The sequence below is a fragment of the Peromyscus eremicus genome, chromosome 4 (assembly GCF_949786415.1).
Source record: "Peromyscus eremicus chromosome 4, PerEre_H2_v1, whole genome shotgun sequence".
Taxonomy (NCBI): Eukaryota; Metazoa; Chordata; class Mammalia; order Rodentia; family Cricetidae; genus Peromyscus; species Peromyscus eremicus.
In genome coordinates this window covers 124,407,885-124,434,335 of record NC_081419.1, presented here as the reverse complement: position 1 = coordinate 124,434,335, position 26,451 = coordinate 124,407,885, and the positions used below count along the sequence as shown (strand labels likewise).

General features: G+C 46.2%; 1 protein-coding gene across 2 annotated transcripts; it reads right to left on the bottom strand.

Annotated features, from left to right (window-relative positions):
• Positions 1 to 720: 720 nt before the first annotated feature.
• Positions 721 to 21,915, bottom strand: Fkbp1a (FKBP prolyl isomerase 1A). Of its 2 annotated transcripts, XM_059261602.1 has the most exons (5): positions 21,676 to 21,915; positions 21,556 to 21,603; positions 4,917 to 5,029; positions 2,804 to 2,968; positions 721 to 1,789 (listed from the first exon to the last, which is right to left on the bottom strand). In XM_059261602.1, exons 1-4 carry the CDS (start codon positions 21,710 to 21,712, stop codon positions 2,840 to 2,842), a joined length of 327 nt encoding a protein of 108 aa, XP_059117585.1. In that variant the 5' UTR covers positions 21,713 to 21,915; the 3' UTR covers positions 721 to 1,789; positions 2,804 to 2,839. The 2 variants fall into 2 exon arrangements, with proteins under 2 accessions (XP_059117585.1, XP_059117584.1); XM_059261601.1 differs by lacking the exons at positions 21,556 to 21,603; positions 21,676 to 21,915 and adding an exon at positions 21,353 to 21,455.
• Positions 21,916 to 26,451: the final 4,536 nt, after the last annotated feature.

The following is a 26,451-nucleotide window of genomic DNA, read 5'->3' as shown; positions in this document are numbered from 1 at the left end:
ACCTCCACATCAACGTAAAAAATAAAAATCAACCATTATTCCAGTGCTTGACAACCTCTGTATTTAAAATGACTTATTAAAACTTTTTTTTTTAAGAGACAGGGTCTCAATATGTAGACCAGGTTGGCCTGGAACTCACAGAGATCCACCCGCCTCTGCCTTCTGAGGGCTGGAATTAAAGGTGTGCGTCACCACGCCCAGCTCCAGTGCAACTTTAGAAGGTGTCTGTCAAGGTATTAAGGGATCTTGGTGATCAGTGTTAACTCTTAGTAAGAGAAACATTACTGGCACTTACAGGATGGGGGAGGGTAAGGGGAGAGGGTAAGATAGGAAAATTACAAGGTAGTCTTTCCATACTATCTCATGCAGGACAGAGATTACATCCTATCCACAATCCTTCACACATTTGCTTATAAAACTTCTCCATCTGGACTCCCTGTTGAAAACAGGTTGATCTTCTACTTCTTTTCTCTGTGCCCCCAGAACGGTTAAGGGATGTGAGAGACAGGAGAGTAGGACCCATGACTGCCCTAGCCTGGCCCCAGGCAGTTCCTTTAAGTTAAGCCTACTGCTCCCACACACACACACCCCAACATGGCCAAGGGGGAAAAGCTGCTCACTGCTATGCTGTCAAGATATAACCTTGGACCCTACATACCTACCAATCTCTGTGCTAAAAGGGGTATGGGGCATGTGCAAGCAACCACCAGGACACAGAGCTGAGAAAAGCCAGCATAAAGCACTTTTATTGCAATAATAAACTTGAAACGCATATGTGGTGCAGAGGGCAGGGGACAAAAGCGTACTTTCTCTCACCAAATCACTACACAGGACAGCAGAGGGTGAGAAGCAACTGGAGGAGGAATAGCTGGGAAGCCGAGATTAGCAGAGAGAGCCAAGCATCAAAACCCAGGAGATGCTGAAGCTGTGATGACCAGCATCATTTTCTTAGAGAACACTCAGGATTTGTAGTGATGACTGGGCGTCCGTTGGGTGGTGAGTCTACAAACAGCACCTTCAATTTAAACTTTCCATAAAGTTCTTAAAATTTAGGAAGTGGAGCTTGGATAGTTACAAGATTACAAAAGTCCTGAAAATCCACTAGAAAAACCATAGGATGAAAAACAAATTAAGCCAGGTCACAAAGAAGGCTTCAGAGGTCCCTACCGACCCTACTGTAGTGTCCAACACAGCAGTAAAGGGACCTGCTTTAAAAGGCAGACGGTTTCAGAAGGTGGGAGGACTGTCAGAAGCAAAGGCTCGCTCCCTCCCTTCCCACTTCAGTTTGGATAGGGCTTTCAATTTAACAGGACCTCCCTCACTGGAGAAAAATCCAGCCCTCAACAGCATCTCGAATCTGCTATGGCTTTGCAGCACAGCAGCAAGAATGTCTTAATATATAATAGATAAATTTTTCATCCAAAAAAAAAAAAATAAAATAAAATAAAAATTCTTGCAAACCCCACCCCCAACACCAATTCCTATTCTAAAGTTAACCCATCGCTTGTGCTGTTAATACTTGACAATATACTTCATTGGAAACCTAGATCTGAAAGACTGAAACTGAATCTTCACCCCAAAACAAAGTAACTTGAGGTTTATGGCATATAGTTTAAGTCAACACACATACAGAAGGGGAAGAGGACATGGAGGTGTCCGAAGCAAAGCTGAGTGACGGAACACATTCAGTCGGGTAGGTGTCTATACAAAGAGTGGTAGGACATCAGGAAAAGCTCCACATGGATTCATGTGCACCCGTCTGGAGGTACCAGATCCCTCCATGGCAGATCTGTTGGGGACAGAAAATCTGTGAGTTCCAGCAACTCATTGTTCTCTTCGTAGACAACCACAACATTATCCATCATGCCAAGTCCCATCCTGAGCAGCTGAGAGGTCTTTTGGGATCAGGCCACTTCTTACAGCTGGAAAAAACTGATAGATTGACTCCATTTCCTAGCAAGTAACCTTCTTGTGCTCAACTTGCCATGAGTGGTTCATATATGGCTTTTCTCTTGTTAACCTAACATTAAGTTTATCTTTCTAAGAACAGAAGGAGGCTGCCCCTACCACCCGCCTCCCATCCCCAGTGCTGCTGACAACACAGTGATCACCAGGATCCAACTTGGCTTCAGGTTTCTAAAAGCATTCTCATTCAGCCCCTGGCTGTGGCCTCTGGATTCCGGGGGTGGGGTGGGGGGGGGAGTAAGAACAAATAGGAAAGTCTGGGCCAGTTGGAAGGGTGACATTCATGTGTGAAGAGATTCTAACAGTCACAAGAAAAACGCCATACAACTAGGATGCTGAGCTTAACGTTCTAAGAATGAAAGAAGAGGGGACCCAGGAAACAGGCTTCAGATCTACTTTGCTACCACATGGATGTGACTAGGAAGGACAACCCAGGATCCTAAGGTCTCTTCCTAGGACTGCTTGATCTCAAGGCTTCTTCCTTGAGGCTGTTCAAGCTGACATGCTGCTCCTATAAGTGCTTTTCTTACTAGCTTCTAGAAGCACAGGGCAGAACAAAGCCAGAAAGTTTTACTTCTAGAAGTCCAAAATGCTAGCACTAGGAACTTGGCCTGTGGTTCAAAAAACCTCAGTTCAATAAGCTACATATAAACAGTTGCCATCCCCACGAGCTCCTCAGAAACACATGCCATCCTTTCTTAGAATATCAACAATGACGGGATGTCACAGAGAGGGGAGGGGGGCTCTGTAGTATTTTCTGCCCTCACCTCTATCAAACACTGGCCTAAAAAGGGAACAACAAAGGCACTTAGAGTCCTTCAGCATTAAGTACTCTTACCCATGTGCAAGGAGCCAAGGGAGGAGGCCACTTCTGTCATTCCAGTTTTAGAAGCTCCACATCAAAGATCAGAGTGGCATGTGGAGGGATGATGCCTGGGTGCCCAGTGGCTCCATAGGCATAGTCTGGGGAGATTATCAGTTTGGCTCTCTGACCCACACTCATCTGTGAAAAAAACAAGGATTAAATTCAGCTGGACAAACTCCCAATCCCTTCACAAGCCAAGCTGGTTCCTGGGTGTCCCTACCCAGGACTGTGTTGACCAAGACATTCCAGTGACTGCAGCTGCCCATCCAGCAGGCAGCACCCATACTGTGAAAAACTTGGGAGGCTGGCAGTTAAACTAGATGGAACCCAATGGCAATTAAAAACCCCTCTTGACTTTTCAGGACTTACTAATGTCACACAAACAGTTCTCATACTGTATTATCTGGATAATTAACAAAGGGGGAAAGGCAGCATGTGTTTATACAGATGTAACCTTTACATTTATGGTTGGTGTAATCCACGGATGTGGCAACTCTGTACACAGAGCTGACTGTACTTTGATTTAAAAAAAAAAACAAAAAAAAAAAAAACCTTAAAAACAACAAAGATTAGTATCTGAGGAGAGTCCATCATTCTGTACTATATTTAGATCTTTTTTTTGAGGGGGAGGGGGCAGCATTTCACTCTGTAATCTAGTGTAGTGTAAGCTGGCCACAAACTCACAGTAATACCCTTGCCTCAGGGTAAGTTAGGGTTACAGGTATTTGCTACCATATTTATACTTATCATCTTATAGTGAGACTCTTTAAATGTAGCCCTGGCTAATCTGTAATTTACTATGCAGCCAAAGCAGGCTTCAACTCAAGGGTGATTCCCTCACTCAGCCTTCCAAGTGCTGGGATTACAAGTATGAACTACCAGCCGGGCGGTGGTGGTGCACACCTTTCATCCCAGCACTGGGGAGGCAGAGGTAGGCGGATCATTGTGAGTTCGAGGCCAGCCTGGTCACAGAGTGAGTTCCAGGACAGCCAGGACTGATTCACCAAGAAACCCTATCTCAAAAAACCAAACAAAAAAGTATAAACTACCATGGCTGGTTCAAGCCCATGGCTTTATCTAATAAAATTCAAAACAATCATTCCATTGACTCAACAATTCTACTTTCTTGGATATTCTGCTAACAACCTATACATGCCCATGACAAAGGATAATGACTTCATACACATGCCCATATCACAGATTAGCCATCAGAAAGATCCCAGTGGGCTTTTAAGATACAACATGGAAACATGGCCAAAACATTGTTAAATGAAAAGGGAATCTTCCAAAATTACACCTGTAGCAGGACCTTATACCTGGAAACATTGAGCTAAATAAGCATCAAGAAATGGAGACAAGGTATCTGCCTCCCCCACCCACTCTGTCTTTTTCTCCCCCAACCCCTTCTGTCACAAATGACCTAAAGATTGATGGCACCTTTACTACCTGGTGACACTTCAATGTATAACTCTACAAAGGCTGTAACTGAGTCTACTGTCTCAAACTTGCCCTTCAGTAATACCTGAACACATGTGAAACAAAAACTGCAAGACAGGTATGCAATATTGTTTACTCTACCAAAATACTAGGAAAGACTTAAATGGCCTTCATTAGAGTTCTAGTTAACTAATTATAGCACCCATGTCCCCCAGAGAGCATTCAACTGTATGGGTCCTGTCATGTTCAGGTATGGTCAAAGTTAATGAAAGAAGAAAGTAAACTCTAGGCAATTTTGTGTATGTAAAGGCAAGGAAAGTGTGCAGAACTATGCAAGAAACCCCATGGGAGTGGAGAGATGGCTCAGTAGTAGAGCACTGACTGCTCTTGCAGAGGACCTGGGTTCTGTTCCCAACACCCACATGGCAGCTCACAACCATCTCTAATCCTAGTTCCAGGTAATCCAATGTCCTCTTCTGACCTGATGGTACCAGATACAGATACAATAGGTATACATATATGTAGGCAAACACTCCCGATGCTGATAAAAATAACAAACCTTTGAAAAGAAATAAAGAATGAATCCTCACAGAGAGTTACTTGTGGGGTATTAGGCAGATGCTAGGAAACAAGGCAAAGGAGAGCATACCTGGGCTACCCCTTCTTCCCAGCCTCGGATCACCTCCTGCTTGCCTAGCATAAACTTAAAAGGCTTGTTTCTGTCCCGAGAGGAATCAAATTTCTTTCCATCTTCAAGCATCCCTGTAAAAAAATATATATACAAGTTTAACATAAGAAACCAAGAGAAATGATACAAAACAGGTCAGAAAGCAGCAACACAGGTCCCATGCCCACAGCAGCGCCAGTGTGCCTGGGGGTCAGGTTCTAGCCTGGAGAACTGTGTTATCTCTGGAGGATTTCCTGTGGCCTCACTGGAGAGCTATGTAGTTGGCCTGAAGCCATGCAGTCTGTCACCTCACTCTGAGGCACAGCTACTACCTTGCTCTGGAATTAGAGCATAAGCTCCCTGTCATGGCCTTCCCAGCACCATGGACGTTCACAATTGGTAATGTGGTTTCCTTTGTTCTGTAAGGGCCTCCAGTGAAGAGGCAGCAGTCCCCAATTTTGCCACAGTACACGTGTGACGAGTATACAGCATGTTCTCTCAACCCTGCTCTCATGGCTGTCTACGACTATAGACGTTGCTGCTCTCCATGGCAGGTGAATGAGTATTCATCTAGAGAGGAAAATCCTCTCAGCATCATGGGGAAAGAAAACAGGAAGACAGCTTTCCCCAGCACTCTGGTGATGTTTTACTAAAAACAAGCAAGCAAGCAAACAACAAAAACAAAATAGGAACCTGAGCACAGGCTAGCTCTTGAGTTGCCAGTCTTCCTGAGAAAGTAGCAAATAACCTGGATAACTAGAGGAACTGGAACATGCTAGCATTCATCCCACTGCTGAAGCTTATGTCTTCACAGCACATCCCATTTCACAGATGAACCTCTGGCAATAAGTGATTTGCTCAACTAGCAAAACTAGACAAAACCCTCACACCAGTTTCTTTACTATACTGTTTTCCCAAGGGTCAGGCAAACCACAATGAAAGAGGAATCCCAGCAATGGAGATCGGAGAGTGAGCACCGTGAGAAAAGAGTAGTAGACATCTGTGGTAGACATCTGCAGCTCCCTTTTCAAAAACATCCCTGCAAGAGTTTCTCCGGAAGCCAGTATCAGCCATCTGGGATAGCAGACCCTGAGCTGAAAGCTCTCACAATGCAACCCCAGGCTAGAGGAAGCTAGTGCTGGGCCCAGAACTGATATGCAGCGCAATAGGGGTTCAAAGATCCATTAAAAAAGACTTCTCCTGTGCACATGTATGTGTTTATAGGGGGAAAAACCCTGATAAAAATCCCAACCTGAAAAACAATGTCAACCCTGGTCGGTAGACTGAGGAAACAAGACATGAACTGAGAGCGTTATCACAGTCGCCAGACTTCGAGACTTTAACCAAATAGGAAACAGGGTGGAGGCTGCTGTCCTGAGAAGGAGTCAAGACGGATGTCCTGCAGAGAATGGGCCTCACACTGACTGAAGGACATGAAGAAAACAGAACCTACCCCTTTTCCAAGTCTGTAAAGAAACAGGAGATGGCACCTTAAGACTACATTTAGCTTGCTCTTTTACCAGAATATAATCACCACCTAGATTACAACAGAAGACCTGACAAGCAACAGACATGAACAGTCTATCAGAAACAAAGAGATCATCAGTTTCTAGGTCACAATAACTACTACACACATGCCCACTGCTAGCTCAACTTCAGCCACAGGAACCACCCAACTGAGCCTGAAGTTAGGAGAAAAAAGATGACAAGATTCTCAGAATCCTTTCTCTGGACATGTGCAAGCCTTTCCGTTCTACTTATGAGACTGCTTAAACAGACATAAGGAAACCAACTCCAAGCCTCTGGAGCTTACCCAAGGTCAGAACCAATGAATAGGGGGACCTAGCTCTAGCAAAAGGCTTTATTTAGCCCAGCAAGAACTGTGAATCATGAAAGATAACTGGTAACCAGAAATAGCCTCTTCCTGGTCTGGGTTCCTCTGAGGAGACCTTGAGTTAGGCCTCAAAACAAGAGTAGTCCCTGACCTTTAAGCTTAACTGTCTTCAAGAACCTGCTGGGGAAAATCCAGAGAAAAGGGGCTGGAGACATGGTTCAGTAGTTAAGAGCACTGGCTGTTCTTCCAAAGGACCTGGGTTCTGTTCCCAGCACCCACATAGTGGCTTACAACAGTTTGTGACTCTATTCCAGAAGAGGGATCTGAAGCCCTCTTCTGGTCTCCATGGACACCAAGCATACACATGGTGCATAGACATATATTCAGGTAAAACATCCATCAGGTAACATAACTTATTTTTAAAAATCTTGAGCTGGATATGGTGGCACATGCCTTTAATCCCAGCATTTAAGAAGCAGAGGCAGGCAGATCTCTTTGAGTACAAAGCCAGCCTAGTCTACAGAGCAAGTTCCAGGACAGCCAAGGCTGTCTATCTCAAAACTATCTCAAAAACAAGTAAATAAATTAAACTAAATATTCTGAGAACATGACCAGAGGGGTGCCTGAATCAAGGCTATGAAATAGCTTAGACCCAGAGCACAGAGGATCTCTAGTGTAATAAAAATCATCTTTCTGATACTATAGTGGTAGACATTATATATTTGTCTAATCCCTCCAAATTCAACAGAATGTGTATCAGGAGCAATCCTTATACTATGATCTTGTGTGATTATGGCATAGGTTCACCACTTGTAAAAAAAAAAATTGGTTTCTTGATTTTTGTTTTGTGTTTTTTTTTTTTTTTATGCACACACAAAGTCATTCCTCAGGCACATTCTTTTTGCTTGAATCTCACTGGAACTTTGTCAAGTAGAGCAGGTTAGCTCGCCAGGGAGTGCCACAGACCTGCCTGTATCTTTTCACCTGTCCACTGGTGGGATTGCAGGCATATGTCATAGCATCATTTTTCAGATGGGATCCAAACTTAGGTTCTCATGCTTTCAAGCCAAGTGCTTTACCAACTATTCTCAGGTTCATCACTTTTTAAAAATATGCCACCTCTGACAGGAGACACTTCTAATGGGAAAGGCTATGTCTTTATGAGGCCAATTACAAATGGGACATTTCTGTTCCTTCCTTTGGAGCATCCAAAGAAGGGGAAGGCATGCTTTGAGTTCTTACTTAGTAGGACTTCTGGATACTTATGGCTGAGCATAATCTGTATGAGACAAAGCTTCATGACTTACTCAGCACGCCTCACTGTAGAGCTGCTATGAGGAGTAAACAAATGGAACGATGAAAAGACCGAAAACACTCTCCTGATCTGTGATAATAGGACCAGCGTTTGTGTGGGGCCCAGCACACACACCTACACTGTATGTGCACAAACAAGCACATGTCTAACTACTTCTCATTTTTCAAAAGAACCTAGTACTGCTTTGCCTGAGTTGCCTCAACTGACTAGTAGCAGGCAGGAAGCTCAGAGGGACAGTTTCTATCTGCTGCTGAGGCAATTAGCTGTCTTCAGTGAGGGAAGTCTAACTCCCTTATCTTAAATTTCTGTGGGACACAGGGGCAAAGGCTCAGTTAGCTCAGGAAACAGGATCAATGCCTTATTCTCTTACATTATTTCACATGAGCTGTTGTCTAAGAAAAGGGGGCATGAGTCTTACACCAGAGCTTCAGACCATAGTCATTTCCTGTCAATCTTATCTATGTTATCTTCACAAGAAGTGAGGGTAGGAGGTATTCTTCCAGGCTGAAGGATTTTCCCTCTATAATTGAATTCTTTTTTTAAAGATGTAGTTTATGTATAAGGGTGCTTTGACTACATGTATACATGTAAATAAGATCTCATTACAGATGGTTGTAAGCTGCCATATGGTTGCTGGGAACTGAACTCAGGACCTCTGGAAAAGCAGCCAGTGCTCTTAACTACTGAGCCATCTCTCCAGCCCAATAATTGAATTCTAAAGGCTAAATATTCCTAGAGGTGGCTGGGTGGTGGTGGTGCACGCCTTTAATCTCAGCACTTGGGAGGCAGAGGCAGAAGGATTTCTGTGAGTTCAAGGCCAGCCTGGTCTACAAAATGAGTTCCAGGACAGCTAAAACTGTTATACAGAAAAACCCTGTCTGAAAAAAACAAGCAAACAAAATATCCCTAGAGGTAAGGGTAGTTGAATGAGTGTCACAATGGGCCCAAGCTAAACGGTAAGGAGGTTCTAGAAGGAAGAGATGCAGAGGAAGCAGAAACGTTGAAAGGCAGGCATGAGTGTGCATGCAGCTTTCTGAGAATGATGCTGCTCAGCTTTGAGAGCAGAACACAAGAAAGGCAGATGTAAAACAGCTAGCAAAGAATTCCACTTTCTGCCAAGATGAAGGAAAAGGGACAATACTGTCTCTGCACAGCTATCCAACTAACTACCCCCCCTCTCCACAATACCTAAGAAACCACCTCAATGAAACAACAGATTCAAGACATTAGACACACAGTAATCTCTACAAACTGAGAGATAAGCAAGGCCAGCCTCCCTTGGCTCCAGCTCACATCCTTGGGATTTCCTGAGGTGGGAACAGGGATGGTCCTCAAGACAGCAAAAGTAGACAGAACAGACCACTACTTATGCATCCCCTGCTCCACACATACAAGTTAGAAAATTGGGATTCATATCCACACTATATCAAATATTACTTCATCCCGTGTGTGTGTGTGTGTGTGTGTGTGTGTGTGTGTGTGTGTTCATGTGTGAGTGCACATGTGCCACAGTACAAAGGACAACCTTAGATGTTAGTCCTCACCATCCACTTTGTTTGAGACAATTTCTTGTTCACTATTTCATACTCTAGGCTATGTTAAGTTTCCAAGGACTCTGCCTTGACCTTCCATCTAACTGCTGGAGCACTAGGGTTACATGCTATCATGCCCAGCTTTACATGGGGATCTGAAATCAGTCCTGTGTAAGTTTCCAAGGACTCTGCCTTGACCTTCCATGTAACTGCTGGAGCACTAGGGTTACATGCTATCATGCCCAGCTTTACATGGGAATCTGAAATCAGTCCTGTCTAAGTCCTGAGCCATCTCTCTAGCCCTCAACTGTTACTTCAAAATAGATCATGGGCCTAAATGTAAATGGTAAGCCTACACAATTCTTTAGAAGAATACATGGACAAAGAAATCTTTACAATCTGAGACTAGGCAAAGATTTCTTAGGTACGGTATCAAAACACATAAGTCATAAAAAAGAAAAAACTAAACACTGAAGTTCATTCAAAATTATTTTAGCCAGGCAATCATGGTACATGCCTTTAATCCCAGCACTCAGGAGGCAGAAGCAGGAGGATCTGAGTTTGAGGCCAGCCAGGTCTACAGAGTGAGTTCTAGAACAGCAGGGCTATGCAGAGAAACCCTGTGTCAAAAAACAAACTTTTTAGAAAAGACAACCCAACCAGGAAGAAGATTCTATACACCCAGAGTATATGAAGAACTACCAGACATGGCCCCTGTTACCATCGACGGCCATGAAGATGCCTGAGGTCTGGGCCACCACCTGGGTCCATGTTGTGGTGTCTGAGGGCCACTGTTGGGGCCATGCCAATCTAAGTGGCCTGTGCTGCCACCCGGGGCAATGGTGACATCCAGGGCCATGTCCGGGTCCATGACCCCTAATTACTACCAAGGGCCATGCGGATGCCTGGGGTCTGGCCAGCCACCTGAGACCATGCTGGTGTCCAAGAGCCATGCTACCACTGGGGCCATATTGATCTGGGTGACCTGAGCTGCTACAAGAGCCATGGTGACTTCTAGACCCTACCTGCTGCCAAGGGGCCATGTCTAAGTTCATGATCCTGCTGCAGCTGGAGTCTGCATTATCACAGGGGGCCATAGGAACCATGCATGATGAAATCTAAGGGCCATGCTGAGCCTGCACTGCCCTTTGCTGGTCCTGCTCTTCATTGGACACTGCAAGAGAACTGGCTACCCACACTTGGGAGAACTGGCCTTGATGGCACGGGCATAGGAGAACTGGCTCTGCCCTTTGTCTGAGGGGGGCAGCCCCAATAACCTGGACTAACCAGCTCAGTTACCACCAGAGCCTTGGGTTGGCCCACCCTAACATCTACCCCATCTATGACTGCTGCAGCACATGAAGGGAATGATCCTGTGGAATGGTACTCGCAGGATCTCCATTACTCGATGATATACTAAAGGAGTTTCAGTGAGGGTCTAATGACGAAGGTATACCAGAACCAGAGGCCTTGAACCAGTTCAATGACTCACTGCAATGAACATTGCAAATAAAGCTGACAGGACAAAAGGGTATACTGTGTAACACATTGCGGCTCCCAATGCCACTAGGATGAATGAAAATGTTGGAGAGGTGGGAAAGACAGTGGAACAAAGAGGTCTTTTTTTTTTGTTTTGCTTTGTTTTTTTTTTTTTTTCATTTTTTTTGGGGGGGGGATGGCTGCACAGGTGGAGGGCAGATATGGGGGGACTGGGAAATGAATGAAATTGAGATGCATGATGTGAAATTCCCAAAGAATCAATAAAGGAATTATGTAAAAAAACAAAAACAAAAACAAAACACAAAAAACTACCAAGGCAAGAATGAAGAAGGATGATTGCCGAGTTCAAAGGTCAACTTAAGCTATGCAACAGATTATCAAAACTGAGTAAGAAAACAAGCCAATTGAGTGAAACAAAGCTTTGAACCTGTACTTCACTGAAACAGATGTACACAGATGGCAAGAGAGCATATAAAAAGATGTTCAAAATTCTTAGTCATTACACAATGCAATTCAAACCATCAGGAGGGATAGATATTACTGGTTAAAGTGGATAACTAAAACATAGGCCCCATCAAGTATAGAGAGGACATTACACTGTTGGTGGTATATAAAACAGAGCCAACTACTCTGGAAGAACCTGAGTGTGAACATTTGTGCCCCATATGGCCCAGCCATTCTGTATCTCAGTATTATCCTAGAAAAATGACAGTATACATGCCTACAAAGACTCATACAAACATTCAGAGCAATTTTTTTTTTTTGGGGGGGGGGTGAGACAGAGTTTCTCTGTATTGTTTTGGTGTCTGTCCTGGATCTCGCTCTATAGACCAGGCTGGCCTCAAACTCAGAGATCTGCCTGGCTCTGGCTCCCGAGTGCTGAGATTAAAGGCGTACGCCACCGCTGCCTGGCCTCAGAGCAATTTTAACAGTCAAATCCTAAGTACCAGCCCAAGCACCTACCAAATAATGAATGAATATATAACCCATATGCAGAAAACTATTCAGCAACAAAAAGGAACAAATTATCTATACACAGAAGAATCGTAAAAGAAAGCAGCAGGAGACTAAACAAACACTACCTAGTTTCACTTGTAATTTTTAAATCACAAACTAGCCGGGAGTGGTGGTGCACGTCTTTTATCCCAGCACTCTAGGATGGCAGAGACAGGAGGATCTCTGTGAGTTCAAGACCTGCCTGGTCTACATGGCAAGGAATTTAGCAGGACTTAAATCACTGTTGTGGCTTTTAGGACAGTGTTTCACTATGTAGCACAGGCTGGCACTAACTCATAATCCTCCTGCCTCTGACTCTAGGTTGCTAAGTATGAGCCATTACACCCAGCTAAAAGTAAACACTTTAAACATGTGACATTTATTGTTGGACAACTACGCCTTAACAAAACTTTTTTTTTTTTTTTTTTGGTTTTTCGAGACAGGGTTTCTCTGTGTAGTTTTGTGCCTTTCCTGGAACTCTCTTTGGAGACCAGGCTGGCCTCGAACTCACAGAGATCCGCCTGGCTCTGCCTCCCGAGTGCTGAGATTAAAGGTGTGAGCCACCACCGCCCGGCGGCCTTAACAAAACTTTTAAAAAGGAAAGTAGGTTACTGATCATGGAGATGCATGTCTATATTGAGGCTAGGGGAGATCATTCTGAGGTCAGTTAGATCAACAACTGAGACCCTGCCTGCAAAGACAGAGGGAAAAAGTAGGTAGTAGCATTTACTAACCCCCTGCTTATTATGCTCAGCTCCTGTTCCACACAGGGAATGGAAGTAGGGCAAAGAGAAGGGAACAGGTCAAGTCTTAGCAGTGCTCCATCCCTTTCAACTCTGGAGCCTCATGCACTGGAACCTGGAGCTCTTGAGCAGTGAAACCAGCTGCCAAGTTAGCAGCAGAATTCCCTAGAGGAAAAGCAGGTTCAGCAGGGAGGAGGCAACTGAGGCTACAGTTCACACAGCAAGTTTTCCACTCTCAAGGCCACACTTTCTTCTGTTGGCAGCAGTGGCCAGTTTCATTTCTGACTAAACACAAACTCCATCTCATGACTGGGTGGTCTGAAAAGCTGCAGAATTCTCCAGTTCCAGTCTGAACTCATGGCACTTGCAGACCTGGACTCTGTTCTACATCCCAGTGGCATGTGGCTCAGCCCTTCGCTCCATTTGCCCGACTTAAGAACCAGCAGGACAGAACAAGCAGGAGGATTCCATATTTAGCCCTTCTTCCCTATATGGCAGCAGCAGCTGAGGGATGCTCCTAGAAGGGTTTTACTTTCTAATCAGTGAGAAAAAAGGGAAGAATTGAAGGTGTTCAATGTAAAGCACAAGACCATGAGCGGAGTACAGCCTCCCGCTGCACACAGCCTCCCGCTGCACACAGCCCATGCCACTTCCATCCCATGCAGCTTCTGGCTGGGAGGAATCAGGTTCAAATCCTTGCAGGGGAAAAGGGTTTTAGGGGAAAAAATAAAAACAAACCAACAGATTCAAATGTATCTCCACATAGGATGCTAGGCAAGCCCTCTATCAGTCACACCCAGTTCTGGAGTGTGCTTTTATTAACAAGTAATTGGCAAAGAGAAAAGACATGGGCAGCACCTGCCAAGCAAAGTACCAGAGTGCCCTAGGCTGTGCTCCCAGTGCCTGGCTCAAGCCAACAGTGAAAACCTAAGATCAAGACTCAAACCCAAGAGGCCCAATGACTGTTTCAGATTACTTCTGGCGTACTTTTATTTGTGGGAGGCAGAGTTCCAGTATGTCCTCTACTGGGTGGGGAACACAACAGAAGACTCAAGAGACTCAAGCTTCAATACTTGTAATGAAAGCTCATTCACAACACTCAATAATCTTTGCATGAAGTTTTTACAGGTAGCACTTTATATTGACCAAATAAGGGAAGTTATAAATAGAAAATTTTAAACCCCTATATTTAAATCAAATAAAACCATCAAGTCACCCGACCATCCCAAAACCTTCAAAATCAAAGCAAAGTTCTTGTCATTTGTCAATGGGAGAGGGAGAATTGTTTGCTAAGCCCAAAACAGAATGCGTTTCCTAAGTACAATCAGCACAGTTGTTGAATGGAAGAGGGAGCCATCCAAAGGCAAGTCAGTCTGCAGACTTGCAACTGAAACCACTGACTTTCCCAGATGGGAAGTACTGCCAGAGACCTCAGGACAGATCTGTTTTCCTCCCCCCCCCCCTTTTTTTTTTTGTTTTGTTTTTTCGAGACAGGGTTTCTCTGTGTAGCATTGCGCCTTTCCTGGATCTCACTCAGTAGCCCAGGCTGGTCTCAAAAACACAGAGATCCACCTGCCTCTGCCTCCCAAGTGCTGGGATTAAAGGCGGGCACCACCACCGCCTGGCCTCCTCCCCTCTTTATTAGACACAGAAACTTCCCAACCCCCCTTGTGCATAACTTCTGTGTTAGAAAGACACCAAAGGGGAGAGGGGAGCAGTCAGCTGTATTTTTCCAAAGCCAGTCATGATGATTATACTGATGATGTAATTGAACAGCATGCAGATCAGTGAAGTGTGGGCATTACTAGATCGGTCTAGCTGAGTGCTTGCAATGAGTCAGTGCAAGAAGACAGAAAGAATGCTGCCACTAGTAAGGGATTGGAAAGGCTTGGCATTTAGATTTCTCACAATAGACCTTACTTTATTATAAGAAAACAAAGACAAAATTGGTGTTTGGAAAACTCCACCATACTCAAAGAAAAAGCAATGGCTCTTCAGCAAGTGTCTGAGCTGTTTTAGTCTACTTCCAGGCCCCCGTGACTGCTTCCCAGTGTAACCTTCCTGCACTGTTCTGCTTCTTACCTAGGTGAATGGTATGGCCAGAGGCCTATCCCATCTCTTGCCTAGTCCACTAAGTACAAGGAAGCACATGCCCAACTCTGAGGAAACACTTTACTGACCTTTGGCCAAATCCCTTTAGATTCTATGATCAAAAGTTCTCAGTCAAGACCCACAACGGGAGGGGCTGTGCAACAATCTGAAGAACACAGGGAAAGTCTTTCCTTGCAAGTGTGTCATTCAGTTCCCGTGTTGATCATGACATAGACAGTGGCTCACTGGAGATAATATACATTGCTCTAGGGTGTACTTCTCCAGACTAGTTCACGGCCTTCCCTGCACTGCTTCTGCTCTCCCTTCAGCATAAACCCCGACAAGAGCAGGCAGACAGAGCCTTTGAAAATAAAAACAGACCTTATTTCCCCTTGCCTTTTAAAGTCCTTCCATAGCTCTTCATCTCTTTGAGAAAAGAATTTAAATCCTTACAGTGGCTCACAAGAGCTGCCATTGCTCTGATCTTGCTGGTTTGGCTCCCTCACCCTTCTCTGCTTCTCCAGCACTCCTTCCTCAGACTGTGTTCACATCAAGTGCACTCCTACTCCTCTGCACTTGCTGCTGTGCTGTCTGAATTCTTACTCAAATAGCCCTGTAGATTAATCCCCTAAATCCTTCAGCCATCTATTCAAAAGTCACTTTCTCACTGAGGTCTTTGCCATTTAAAATCTTGACCTTTTCCCGATCCTCTCCTTAGCATTAATGAGCAATATATCTTTGCATTAATTATACCTCTTCCACTACAGCTAAAAACCTACAAGGGTAGGAATTGGGCTTTTCTTCATCCTTAAATCTTTGATGCCCAGTACAGTACCTTGCACACAATCAGTGCACATAGAGAAATCAAAGACACCTCCCTTTAGGCACATATATACTTGGATAATTCTTTCTTCTTGCCTGCCTGAGGCAAGGACACCCAAGACAAGGGACCACTTCTTCCAGGCAGCTCTGGCTTACAGGTGTCAGCTGCTCTACAGGGATTTCAATGTATGAGGCACTTGCCCAAGGCTCTCTCCCACCTTCAGTCACCATCACTGAATAATAGAGGGAAGACTGAGCTGTGGGAGTAGTGGTGTAAGTACTTTCTCTTTCTGGACTAAAGGAAACAGAAACACCTACCACAGTAATAGGAGTGTGGAAGTGGAGACAAATGTGATAGCACTTTAAGCAGAGGGGCAGAGACCCTCCATCTCGCCCCCCAGGAAGAAACACACAGGCCTGCCTGAGTGGTCAGAGCTCTTGGGACAGAAAGTGCAAATTCCAAAGCACACAGACCATCCCCCTGCAATGAGTGAACCTCAGAAGAACCAGAACTGGAGTCATTTCACTGAGTTTGATCTGGGATACGTCCAGATCACTTTACACTGTACTGGATGTCGTAAGAAGGAAAATAAGGAGGATACCCTTGTTCTTAGCAGGGGCTCCTGTCTTCAGAGATAAGACATCAGGATATTTCAAGCTAAGCTGGGAATAGTGGTGCACAACTTTAATCCCAGTACTTGGGAGGCAGATCTCTGTGAGCTGAAGGCCAGCCTGGTCTACATAGTGAGTTCTAGGATAATCACAGCTACATCCTGAGACCCTATCTTGGAATAAAACAAACAAAAAAAGATGGCCTAGCTAACCACTGGCTATAGAACTACGGATGTGGATAGTTAGTGCACATAACAAAATGGACCCCGGGGCCATGCAAGCAGTAGCACTCAGGGACACATTATGGCTGTTTTCACTTTTCTTTCTTTGAAAGGCTCTCCATGGCACCCACACAGGAGAAGCATGCTTTGAGGAAGACAAAGGAGTCTCTGCTACCCTTACCTGTGGAAGGAAGACAACAAACAGGACTTGTGTACTTGAACTGAGGACTCTCAATGCCAGAGGAAAGCAACCTTTCCACAGCAGGGTCCATTTCACAGTGCCGACACCTCATCAAGCTAAGGAAATCTGCGACAGAAGCAAACTCTAACCTGTCCACACAGCTGAGGTAGCACAAGGCCAGCTGCCACCCTCACATGCGGTGGCCCCAACTACTACCATCAAACAGCTTCCTCATGCACACACCCTGGGGGGTGGCTGAAGATGGGCACTCATTCCACTCCATCTCTTCTGCATACCTACTTCTCTACCTGTGAAACAGGAGGTCATCCTGGCTGGACCCAACCACTTCCAACTTTCTGTGTTTGAGACAGGGCTTCACCATGTAGCCTTGGTCGGCCTGGAACTTGCTAGGTAGATCAGGCTGGCCTTAAACTCATAATGATCCACCTGCTCTGCCTCCTGAGAGCTGGAATTAAAGGTGTGAGCTACCATGCCTGGCTTCCAACTGCTTCAATCCTGAGTACATCCAAGTCTGACCACTCCAAGAAGTTTTGGGGCCAAGACCACAGCTCAACCTTGCTCCTACTCTTGACACCACAAAGGACAAAAGCTCCACTGCCAGGTACATGGAACATAAAAAATCTAAGAACAGTATGAACAATGCCACAGCTGCCACATGTCTCGGCTCACAAGGTGCTACTACTCTGGTTATATAGATAGCACACAGAAGCCAAAAGAAAAGAACAATTTACATTCCCAGAGCCCAATGACTGCAAAGATGAACACAAACCCAACAAAGGACCTCTATCCTTTCAGGAGCATGCTTAATGACATTACTTCTGTCCATGGACTGGGCTAGAACACTCTCACACTTGAGATACAAGCAGGGTACTGTATATCCTCCAGAGGGAGAAGGTTAAAGTCCATGTCAGCTCAAAACATGTTCACTTGACCCAGAGGAAGAGTGTTCTTGTGGCAACACATCAAGTGCTCCAATCCCCACTGCCTAACACTCCTTCACACAATCCACTCCAGTGCCTTGGCCTTGCACAAGAACTCTTCCTCCAGATGGCCACAGAGCCCACTACCAAACTTGCTGTGGGTGATGCTGGAGGCAGGGACATCACTCATTAGGACTTTTCCAACTCTCTCCATTAAAAGCAGACTCCCTTCCCTATCCCTCTTTGGTTTACCCTCTCCATTGTGACTCTCACTACCTGACATGTCACGATCATACTGGTCCCCCCTCTTGAGCGAAACCCCACTAGATCAGGTCTTTCACTGGCCATATATTGTTGCTGCAGAAGGGGGGGGGGGTCTTGTCTAGGGGGAAAAAAAAAGCATCTAGTCACAACTCTGCCCAAGGGCTCCAGACTGTATGTTTTGTGACCATGCACACTAGAAGAATATCACCTGAGGGATTTCTTAAATAGGAGCTTCCCTCCAGACATCACCAACTAAAACAGCTGCAGGAGTGAATAAAATAAGCAGAGAAGAAGGAAGCAGGCTAAAGAAAAGCTAAAGGTAATGGGCCAGAGCTGGGACTGCCCCAGGCAGACCCGAGGTGATGCCAAGAGACCTCTTGTCTTCTCCACCAGACACCAGGGGCCTACAGAAAACTTAAGCCTCATTCCAAGGACAAGATGTCTAGCTACATTTTAGGAGGATAAAAAAAGAATTCCTTCAACCCACTTGAGACCGCTCTCACAATGGCAAGCACGTGGCCTGCTATGGCTGAGTGAAAAGGGATATGCACTAAGATAAGCTTCACAGCAACCATGAAGCAGCTATGGGAGGCATGGAGGGAGGGGCTATGGAAATCCACTTGGCCTTCAAGGACTTAAATGTGTAGCTTATTATCCCACCTCCTCCCTCATGTCTCAGTCAAGGCTTATCACAGCTCTTAGCAATCACTCAATATCCTCAGTGGCACCATACAGGCCTTCAAGGCCGCACTCATGCTGTGCTCTGGCAGAGGTCACAGAAAGCACCAGAGGAAGCCTTAAGGTGGCACTAAGTCAGCCCTCACTGGCATTTAAAACATCACTGAGGTTGAGGCTAGGGATGCAGTTCAGTTGCTGAAGTGTTTGGCTACTTGCAAGGTCCTGAGGTTTATCCCTGGCATTCAGGATTGGGGGGTGGAGGGTCTAGTCACCTTACTTCCTTTGCTGTTTCTTTGGACCCATTCTAAATCAGCAGAAATGGACACCTAGCTAAAACTCACATGATCAAAAGTATTCCCCCAACTTATGCCTCAGTCACTCACATCCTTCCTCTCAGTCACTCAGCTAAACAATCTGAGCCAGACAGTCAGAAGGAAACAGAAAAACTAAGCATGGGCATAAAGACTTCTACCACCACAGCAAGAGAAAACCACAGATGAGAAATATAGGTTTTCTCCTCCCTTCTTGGGACTCCATGGGCTTCCTGTCTTTGAAGATCCTCTTCCTCTAATCTTAAAGGTAACCTCTTCTGATCACAGTTCCTTCTAGATACATTCTTATTCCCAGTGACTTAAAAGCCTTCATGCTAGGGATGTGATCTCACAGCACTTCTACCCCCTTCTCTCACGCCCCCACAGGTCTCAAACAGGTTCTTCCTGGGAGGCTGGTGGCAAAGACTCTCGGGAACAAAGCCACCCGCCCTCAGGAGAACAGCCTATTCTGTGAGCGTGAGGCACAGCTGGCTTCTCACTAAGGCGTCTTTGTGGAGCTTATCAAAATGAAATAAAAAAGAAAGCTTTTGTTCTAATTCGTGCCAGGGTCCTGCTGTTGTTCTGGGAACATGTGGGTGGGTGCCACCCGCATGGAGAACACAGGCATGAAGAGGCATTAGGAGCCCTGATGGTGTTCTGGGTCCCACAGCCATCTGTTCTTTTAGGAAGAGGCTCCAGACACTCTATAGAGTCAGTTCACCAAGAGGCACAGCAAATCATTTCTGCCTACATGCTGGTACCTGGTTTTCAGCAGCAGTAAAACATAGGCTAGGCAAGGATGAGGGGCAGTCTTGGACACAGACAGATGGAGCCAGGCACTTTAGTGTGGCTGCTGCAAACCAAAGGTAAAGAAGACTGTGGGAATTCAGGGAACTGCCCACTCACCCACATCCCCAACCCCTTAAAAATCAGTGGTTCTCAACCTGTGGGTCATGACCCCTTTGGGGGGATGAACAATCCTTCACAGGGGTTGCCTAAGACCATCGGAAAACACAGATATTTACATTACAATTCATATGAGTAGTTATGAAGTAGCAACAAAATAGTTTTATGGCTGGGGGTCACCACAACATGAGGAACTGTATTGAAGGGTCACTGCATTAGGAAGGTTGAGAACCCACTGCCTTAAACACATGTTTAAAAAAAAAAGAGCAACACTATTCTTTTTCAACTTGCCATCAAAGACAACTAGACTGATGATTCTTCCTCTACTAGCCCTCCCAGACTAAGGCTGTGGTCATATTATGATAACACGACAGCTACTTGAATGTCCAAACCACCCTGCACTTTTGTTCATGACACGAGTCTGTTCTCTCCAAAGATGGATTTCAATATTCCTTCCACTGGCAGCTTTTTAAGGTTCTAGTCCGTAACTCCTCCCATCTCCTGTCCACTTCTCCACTCCAGAAGTCACAGAAATAAGCAAGCATAGAAAGGAGGATGTGAGTTGCCTTTCTCCTCTTCTCACTAAGTCATTTCCCTCAAGAGAGGGATCCTCCCCTCATCAGGGAGACAAGGCAACTTGAGCCTGAACAGCTTGGCCAGATCAGCCAGAAAAAAAGGTGGGGGTGGTGACAGTGGAGGGAGGAGGGAGAAGCAGAAGAAACAGAGGAAGGATGGGGAGGGGGACAAAGGAAAGGGTGGGAAAGGGAAGGAGCGGGAGGGAAGCCGATTCCAATCAGCTGTGGCTACACCACTCAGCCTGGCTATGAAGTCACAGCCAGCTACCCTCCCCCTCCCCAACCCAGAAGGACCTTGTAAGGGCATGGAGTAAAAGATGGTCCCAGGGCCAGCAATCCTAATGGTCTTGAAGCTTGAATTTTGGCTGAGTGTGCACGTCTTTAAAATTTCCTTTGATTTTAGTTACTGTGTACTGCACTCACGACCCCCCAGTTTCCTTTATCATTAAAAGAGGGGGGTGAGAAAAGTCTCTATTCCTAGAAAGGGGAGACTGGGAAAGACATGGTGCATCCTTTGGTTTGGTAATCATTGCTACCCAGGCTGAGATTTGCAAGTGGGTCAAAGAGAGAGAAAGAGATCTTGCATTATCTATTTCCTGAAGGGCACATGAAGCCACAAGAATGACTTAGCAAGTGGGTCGTTTCCCACCCGCCCCAGAAAGATGAATTCAAAGGTTCTCGCAGGAAAGGGTGCCTAGGCAGACTAGGAACCACCTCCCCTTCTTAACCACTAAAGGGAGAAAGAACCCCAAAGCACGGAGAAGGTATCCACCAGGACTCGGAAACGGTTCAAATCTCCCTGAAGGGGTCCCTGGCCGGGAGCGCTTGACCTCCGCCAGGCGATGAGCTCGCCCTGCCTCAGTTTCCTCGTCTGGGCAGTAGGCCCCCTGCAGCACCTGGGGGCCGCGCACCGCTCAGGGGATATGAGCCTGCGTCTGTCTGTCGGATGCCCCGCTCGGCCCGGCGGGCCCAGTCTGTCCCTCGGGGCGCGGCCACCGCCCAGGCCTCGGCCGCCGTCCACGCGGCCGCCACGCCCCGACCTCCAGCCACCGCTGCCCCCGACCCCAGCGCCCGGCCCCACCCGGCCCGCCCGACTCACCCGTGTAGTGCACCACGCAGGTCTGGCCGCGCTTCGGGAAGGTGCGCCCTGAGGAGAGACAGACGGCAGGTGAGCGGCTGCGCGTGGCGGCAGGGGAGCGGGCGGCGGGCGTCTACTCACCGTCTCCAGGAGAGATGGTCTCCACCTGCACTCCCATGGCGGCGGCGGCGGCGGCGTTGGCGGAGGAGGAGGAGGAGGAGAAGGACGCGGGCGGCGGCGCGGCGGGCGGCGTGGAGCCGGAGCGGACCTGGCGGCGGTTCAGCGGCTCGGCTTCGTCCCTCGGCGTGTCGCCTGCGCACGCGCACGGCAGGGCACGGCAAGCCCCGCCCTCCTTGCGCCGGGCGCTCTCGTCTCGGAAGCCCCCGCTGCTGGGCGGAGGGACCGGAAGTCGGCCGGCCCCAGACCACCTCCCGCCCTCCGCCCCGCGCCGGATGCAGCTGCGACCGAAGGCTAGTCGTGCTGGCTGCTCCCGGTCTTTCTGTACGTTTCTCTGCCTCTGAGAATCGCAGTGATAACGGGGCCCACCCGTCACTTAGAGATGCTTCACACTTCTGCACAACTAATTGTCCTGTACAGACGATAGCTGTGAGTAGGCTTTGTATATGTGGAACCAAGTTAACGTTCGAAAAGAGGCCCTAGGTTCCTTCCGTGCTCCCCATTGGAAAAAAATCAGTATTAAACACTGCCCTGCATGGAAGCCCCCTTTTGTACGAGTATATGGAGATATAGCCGGGCATGGTGGCGCACGCCTTTAATCCCAGCACTCAGGAGGCAGAGGCAAGCGGATCTCTGAGTTCGAGGCCAGCCTGGTCTATAGAGTGAGTTCCAGGCTAGCCAAGGCTACACAGTGAAACTCTTATCTCGAAAAACAAACAAACAAACAAAAATCATATATATATATGGAGATACATATTATATGTAACTCCACTCGAATGCTTGAATCCCCTCCTCACACAAGCTTCCAATGGGGCTCTGAGGATTTTGTTGGAATACCTTCATGAACAGATCATCTACTTTCAAGAATTAAAAACTTAAGGAGTTGGAGAGATGGCTTAGGGATTAAAAGCACTGGTTGCTCTGCCAGAGGACCTGGGTTCAATTCCCAGCACCCACATGGCAGCTCACAACTGTCTGTAACTCCAGTTCCAGGGAATCCTAAAATCAGTGTACAGGCACACATGTAAGCAGAACACCCATTAATATCAAATAAAAAGGTTAAGAAAAAAAAAAAGAAGAAGAAGAAGAATAGAGACTCCAACCTTTGGAGGGAGAGTTGTGTGAGTAAAAGAACCCCTGGGGATGAAAGAAAGAATTGGCTTGGCGGTTTCTGTTGGGGGGGGGGTCGCCGTGAGTGAGTGCTGGAGGTCAACCCTGAAGTTCATTTTGTGGAAAGAAGATGGAGGTGAGAGACTCTACCGTGTAGAGGCATGGCTGAGACATAGCTGAGGACAGTTTGTCCTCACAGAGAAAGGTTCAGCTAAAGGGAAACCATTCAAAGTCAGGCACACGTTTGTGGTGGACATTTAGGGTAGATGCCTTTTCTTAACACCGAATGTTGAATTCCATAGTTAGGAAACACTCCTCTACTTTCCAGTCCATAATTTATAAATGTAGCTAATATCACTCAGCGCCAGAAAGGGAATGTGACCCATTCTGGCCATCTGGAGCCACACAGTCCCTCGAAACTGGTTGATGTAAGGACATATGTTTTAGTCTGTTCAGGCTACTGTAAACAAAATACCATATACTAGGTAGTTTTAAACAACAAAACCTTTATCAAGGCGGAGGTGAGTGGCTGGAGAGAGTGCTAAGGGATTAAGAGCTAGCACCCAGGTTAGATGACTCACAACCACCTGTACTCCAGCTCTAGGGGATCCACCATCCTCTTCTGGCCTCCAAGGGCAGTGGAACATACATGGCATACACTCACACAAACAACAACAACAACAACAACAACAAAAACCCGAAGAGCTGTGTGAGGTGGCTCAGTAGGTAAAAGCACTTGCTGTGTAAGTCCTGACAACCTGAGTTGGATCCCCAGAACCCGTGGTGAAAAGAGAACCATTTCCTAAAAGTTGTCATCTCACCTTTGTACACACACCATGGGACACGGACGGACACACACACACACACACACACGCACACGCACACGCACACGCACACGCACACGCACACGAATAGTAAGTAATCTTTTTTTTTTTTAATCCTCATGGTTCTGGAGCCCAGGAAATCTCAGCTAAGACAGATTCTGTGTGTAGTGAGAGCCTGCCTTCTGACTCAGCGCTTTCTTAGTGGGTCGTTGTGGGAGTGGTAAGTGGCCTCTCTCTGGTGTCTAACCCTCTCTACACCAGCTCTGCCCTCACCACTTACAGACCTTCCAAAGGACCCACCTCCAGTCAGTTTGGGGGATGGGACACAAACATACAGTAAGCAGCTGTGACGCAGGAAGGATGCGTCAGGCAGTTTGGGCTGCAGTAACCAAATACCAGAAATGGAGAGGTTTCGTTGTCCCCGTGTGTGCTGGGGGTTGAACTAAGGGCTTGTTTTCACCGAGCCACAATTCCCCCAAATTGGATGGTGTAAATAGCAGAAATTGATTTCTATCACATTTCTGAAGACTGAAAGTCTAAGATCAGAATGCTTGCATAGCTGGGTTCTGGTGAGGCTTGTTCCCTGGGTTATAGACTGCTAGCCATCTTCTTGCTGTTTCCTCACATTGGATAGGGAAGGGGAGAGAAAACTCTCTAGTATCTCTTAGGAGGACTAATCTCATCAGAAGGATCTGTTTTATTTAATTCTTAGTTGCTTCCCTGTGGGAGCCCGTTCTCGGGTTCCTCGTGGCTTTACCCAGCAGGTCCACATAGAGGATGATTAGACCACGGGCCTGAGTGCAGGTGTCTGAGATGGTCTGCACTTGGCTGTGCTGGGGGAGGAGGTCTTTTGCTCCACCCCTTGGCGTCTCTATAAAAACCCTGGGGCAGAGACAGTCGGGGCCGTTGGAATAGGTTCCAGGCCCTCTCGAGGCTATCCTTTATTTTCTATCTGTTTATCTCTGCGATATTCTCCGCAATAAATCCTTCTATCTAATATTTCCTGCTGCTCGCACTCAAGAAAACTCTGGGGAACTGTGGGGGTGGTTGGGTAAACGCCCCACAGAATGGCGCCTGAACAGGGACTAAAGAAAAAAGAAAAAAAGGGACTAAAGAAAAAAAGGGGGGACTAAAAAAAGGGGGGACTAAAGACAAATGAACAGGGACTAAAGACAAAGTAATAGGGACTAAAGATAAAGAAAAATAATTTTTATTACAGAGTTTTTGGCGAAAGTGCTGAGTTCAGCCCTGCCAGTGGATGAGGCATGCCGGTGTTATGGAAAATATTTTTTATATATATTTTTGAGAGGCAGGGGTTTTATCCTCGAGAGAAAAGGAAAGCGGACTGGAAGGATGTCCGATGCTGCAGCGAAATTCTCTTCTGTCAAAATTTTCTATCTTCTATCCCTTAATTTCTATCTGTGAAAAATAAGTATAAGGCATAGGGTAGTAATATAGTGTAGGAAAAACTTAGAAGTGTAAGATTGTGTAGAAAAAAATAAGGCAACTAGACAGAAAAAACTACAATTTTCTAACTTTGGGGGCTAAGAACGCAAACTAGGGGAAAAAAAATCTTTCTTTGGGCTTTTTGGGTAGTAAAAAAGCTCTTCTCTGAGCTTTTGGGGAAGAAGTTTCCTATGGAAGCTTTTGACCTGGGGACAGCTGAAATGCTAAGTCCAAGCGGCAGGAGAAAGTGATTTCTCCCTGAGGCAAAAATGGGGGTGTAAGAAGCCAAAGTTTAAAGTTGGGAAGTTTTGGGAAAAGTTGGTATTTCTCCTGGGGAAAAAAAATCTTTCTCTTAAACTAAAAAGCTTTTCTTGGAAAATTTGGGGGAAAAAAATCTCTCTAAAAAGCCTTCATTCTCAAAAGCTCTCTTAAACTTAAAAACTAAAGCCTTTCAGAACTCACTCTCTCAGAAGGACAAAATTAGAATCACCTGAAGATTAATATGGGGACCACCTATGATTAGCTCTATGGGAAAACAACAAACCTCTTAAGACAGCAAAACCTAAGTTCTTTCAAGCTTTAAAAATCCTCCCTGCAATGCAGGAGGCAGGGACAAGTTCCTAAAAACCTCTTCTAAGCTCTCTCTTCAAGCTAGTAAAAGACAGTGGGTCAGAGTACCCTGAGGGAAACGCTTGGGAGAGTGTGGGTAAAGAGCTACAGAGAGCCCAAAAGGGCAGGAAACTTTACCTGAGAAAAGCAAAAAAGCCAAGCTTTTCAGTTACAGCCCAGCTGAGGCATCAAGGGTTTTGTTTGAATGAACGTCTTTGAAAAAGTGCTCCTAATTGTCCTAATGCAAAGATCCCCTGAAGCATGCAAACTGTTAGCATTGTATCCTCACTTCTGACCAAAAATCCAGAGGCGACTGGCCAGCGTCTCTGAGTTGGGGTGCGTTTCGGGGATACTAGGGTTCCTGCAGTTGTAAACTTCCTGGAGCACAGAGCTGAGGCAGGAAGGTGCAGGACCCAGGGGAAGATTGCTAATGAACAAACAAAACTAAAGCCAGTGGGAACGGCACAGTTGTCCACTTTCCTACAAGTCCCGGGTTGATAGGTCCACAGCTGAAAAAAAGACCTGAGAAAAAAGCTTTTCTATCAGAGAAAGGACCTTTCTGGGAAAACAGTAAAGCTGAACTGTGTCTGAAGCAGTTGTGCTGCTGAGTCAGCCAGGGCAGAACAGAACTAGTAAAGCTTTCTTTTCTGTCAGAGAAAGCATCTCTTTGAGAAAAGCTTTGTTTCAACTAACTCTGATCAGATGAGGGAGTGTAGCCCTAAGGGGTGATTGCCTCTGGCATAAGCTCTGT

Bases quoted from the DNA above. Each gene is read 5' to 3' on its own strand.
- Fkbp1a (XM_059261602.1), bottom strand. From the start codon at position 21,712: ATGGGAGTGCAGGTGGAGACCATCTCTCCTGGAGACG. The intron at 21,604-21,675 runs GTGAGTAGACGC...GTCTCTCCTCAG, and splicing joins GACCATCTCTCCTGGAGACG to GGCGCACCTTCCCGAAGCGC. The intron at 5,030-21,555 runs GTGAGTCGGGCG...ATTTTTTTACAG, and splicing joins CTGCGTGGTGCACTACACGG to GGATGCTTGAAGATGGAAAG.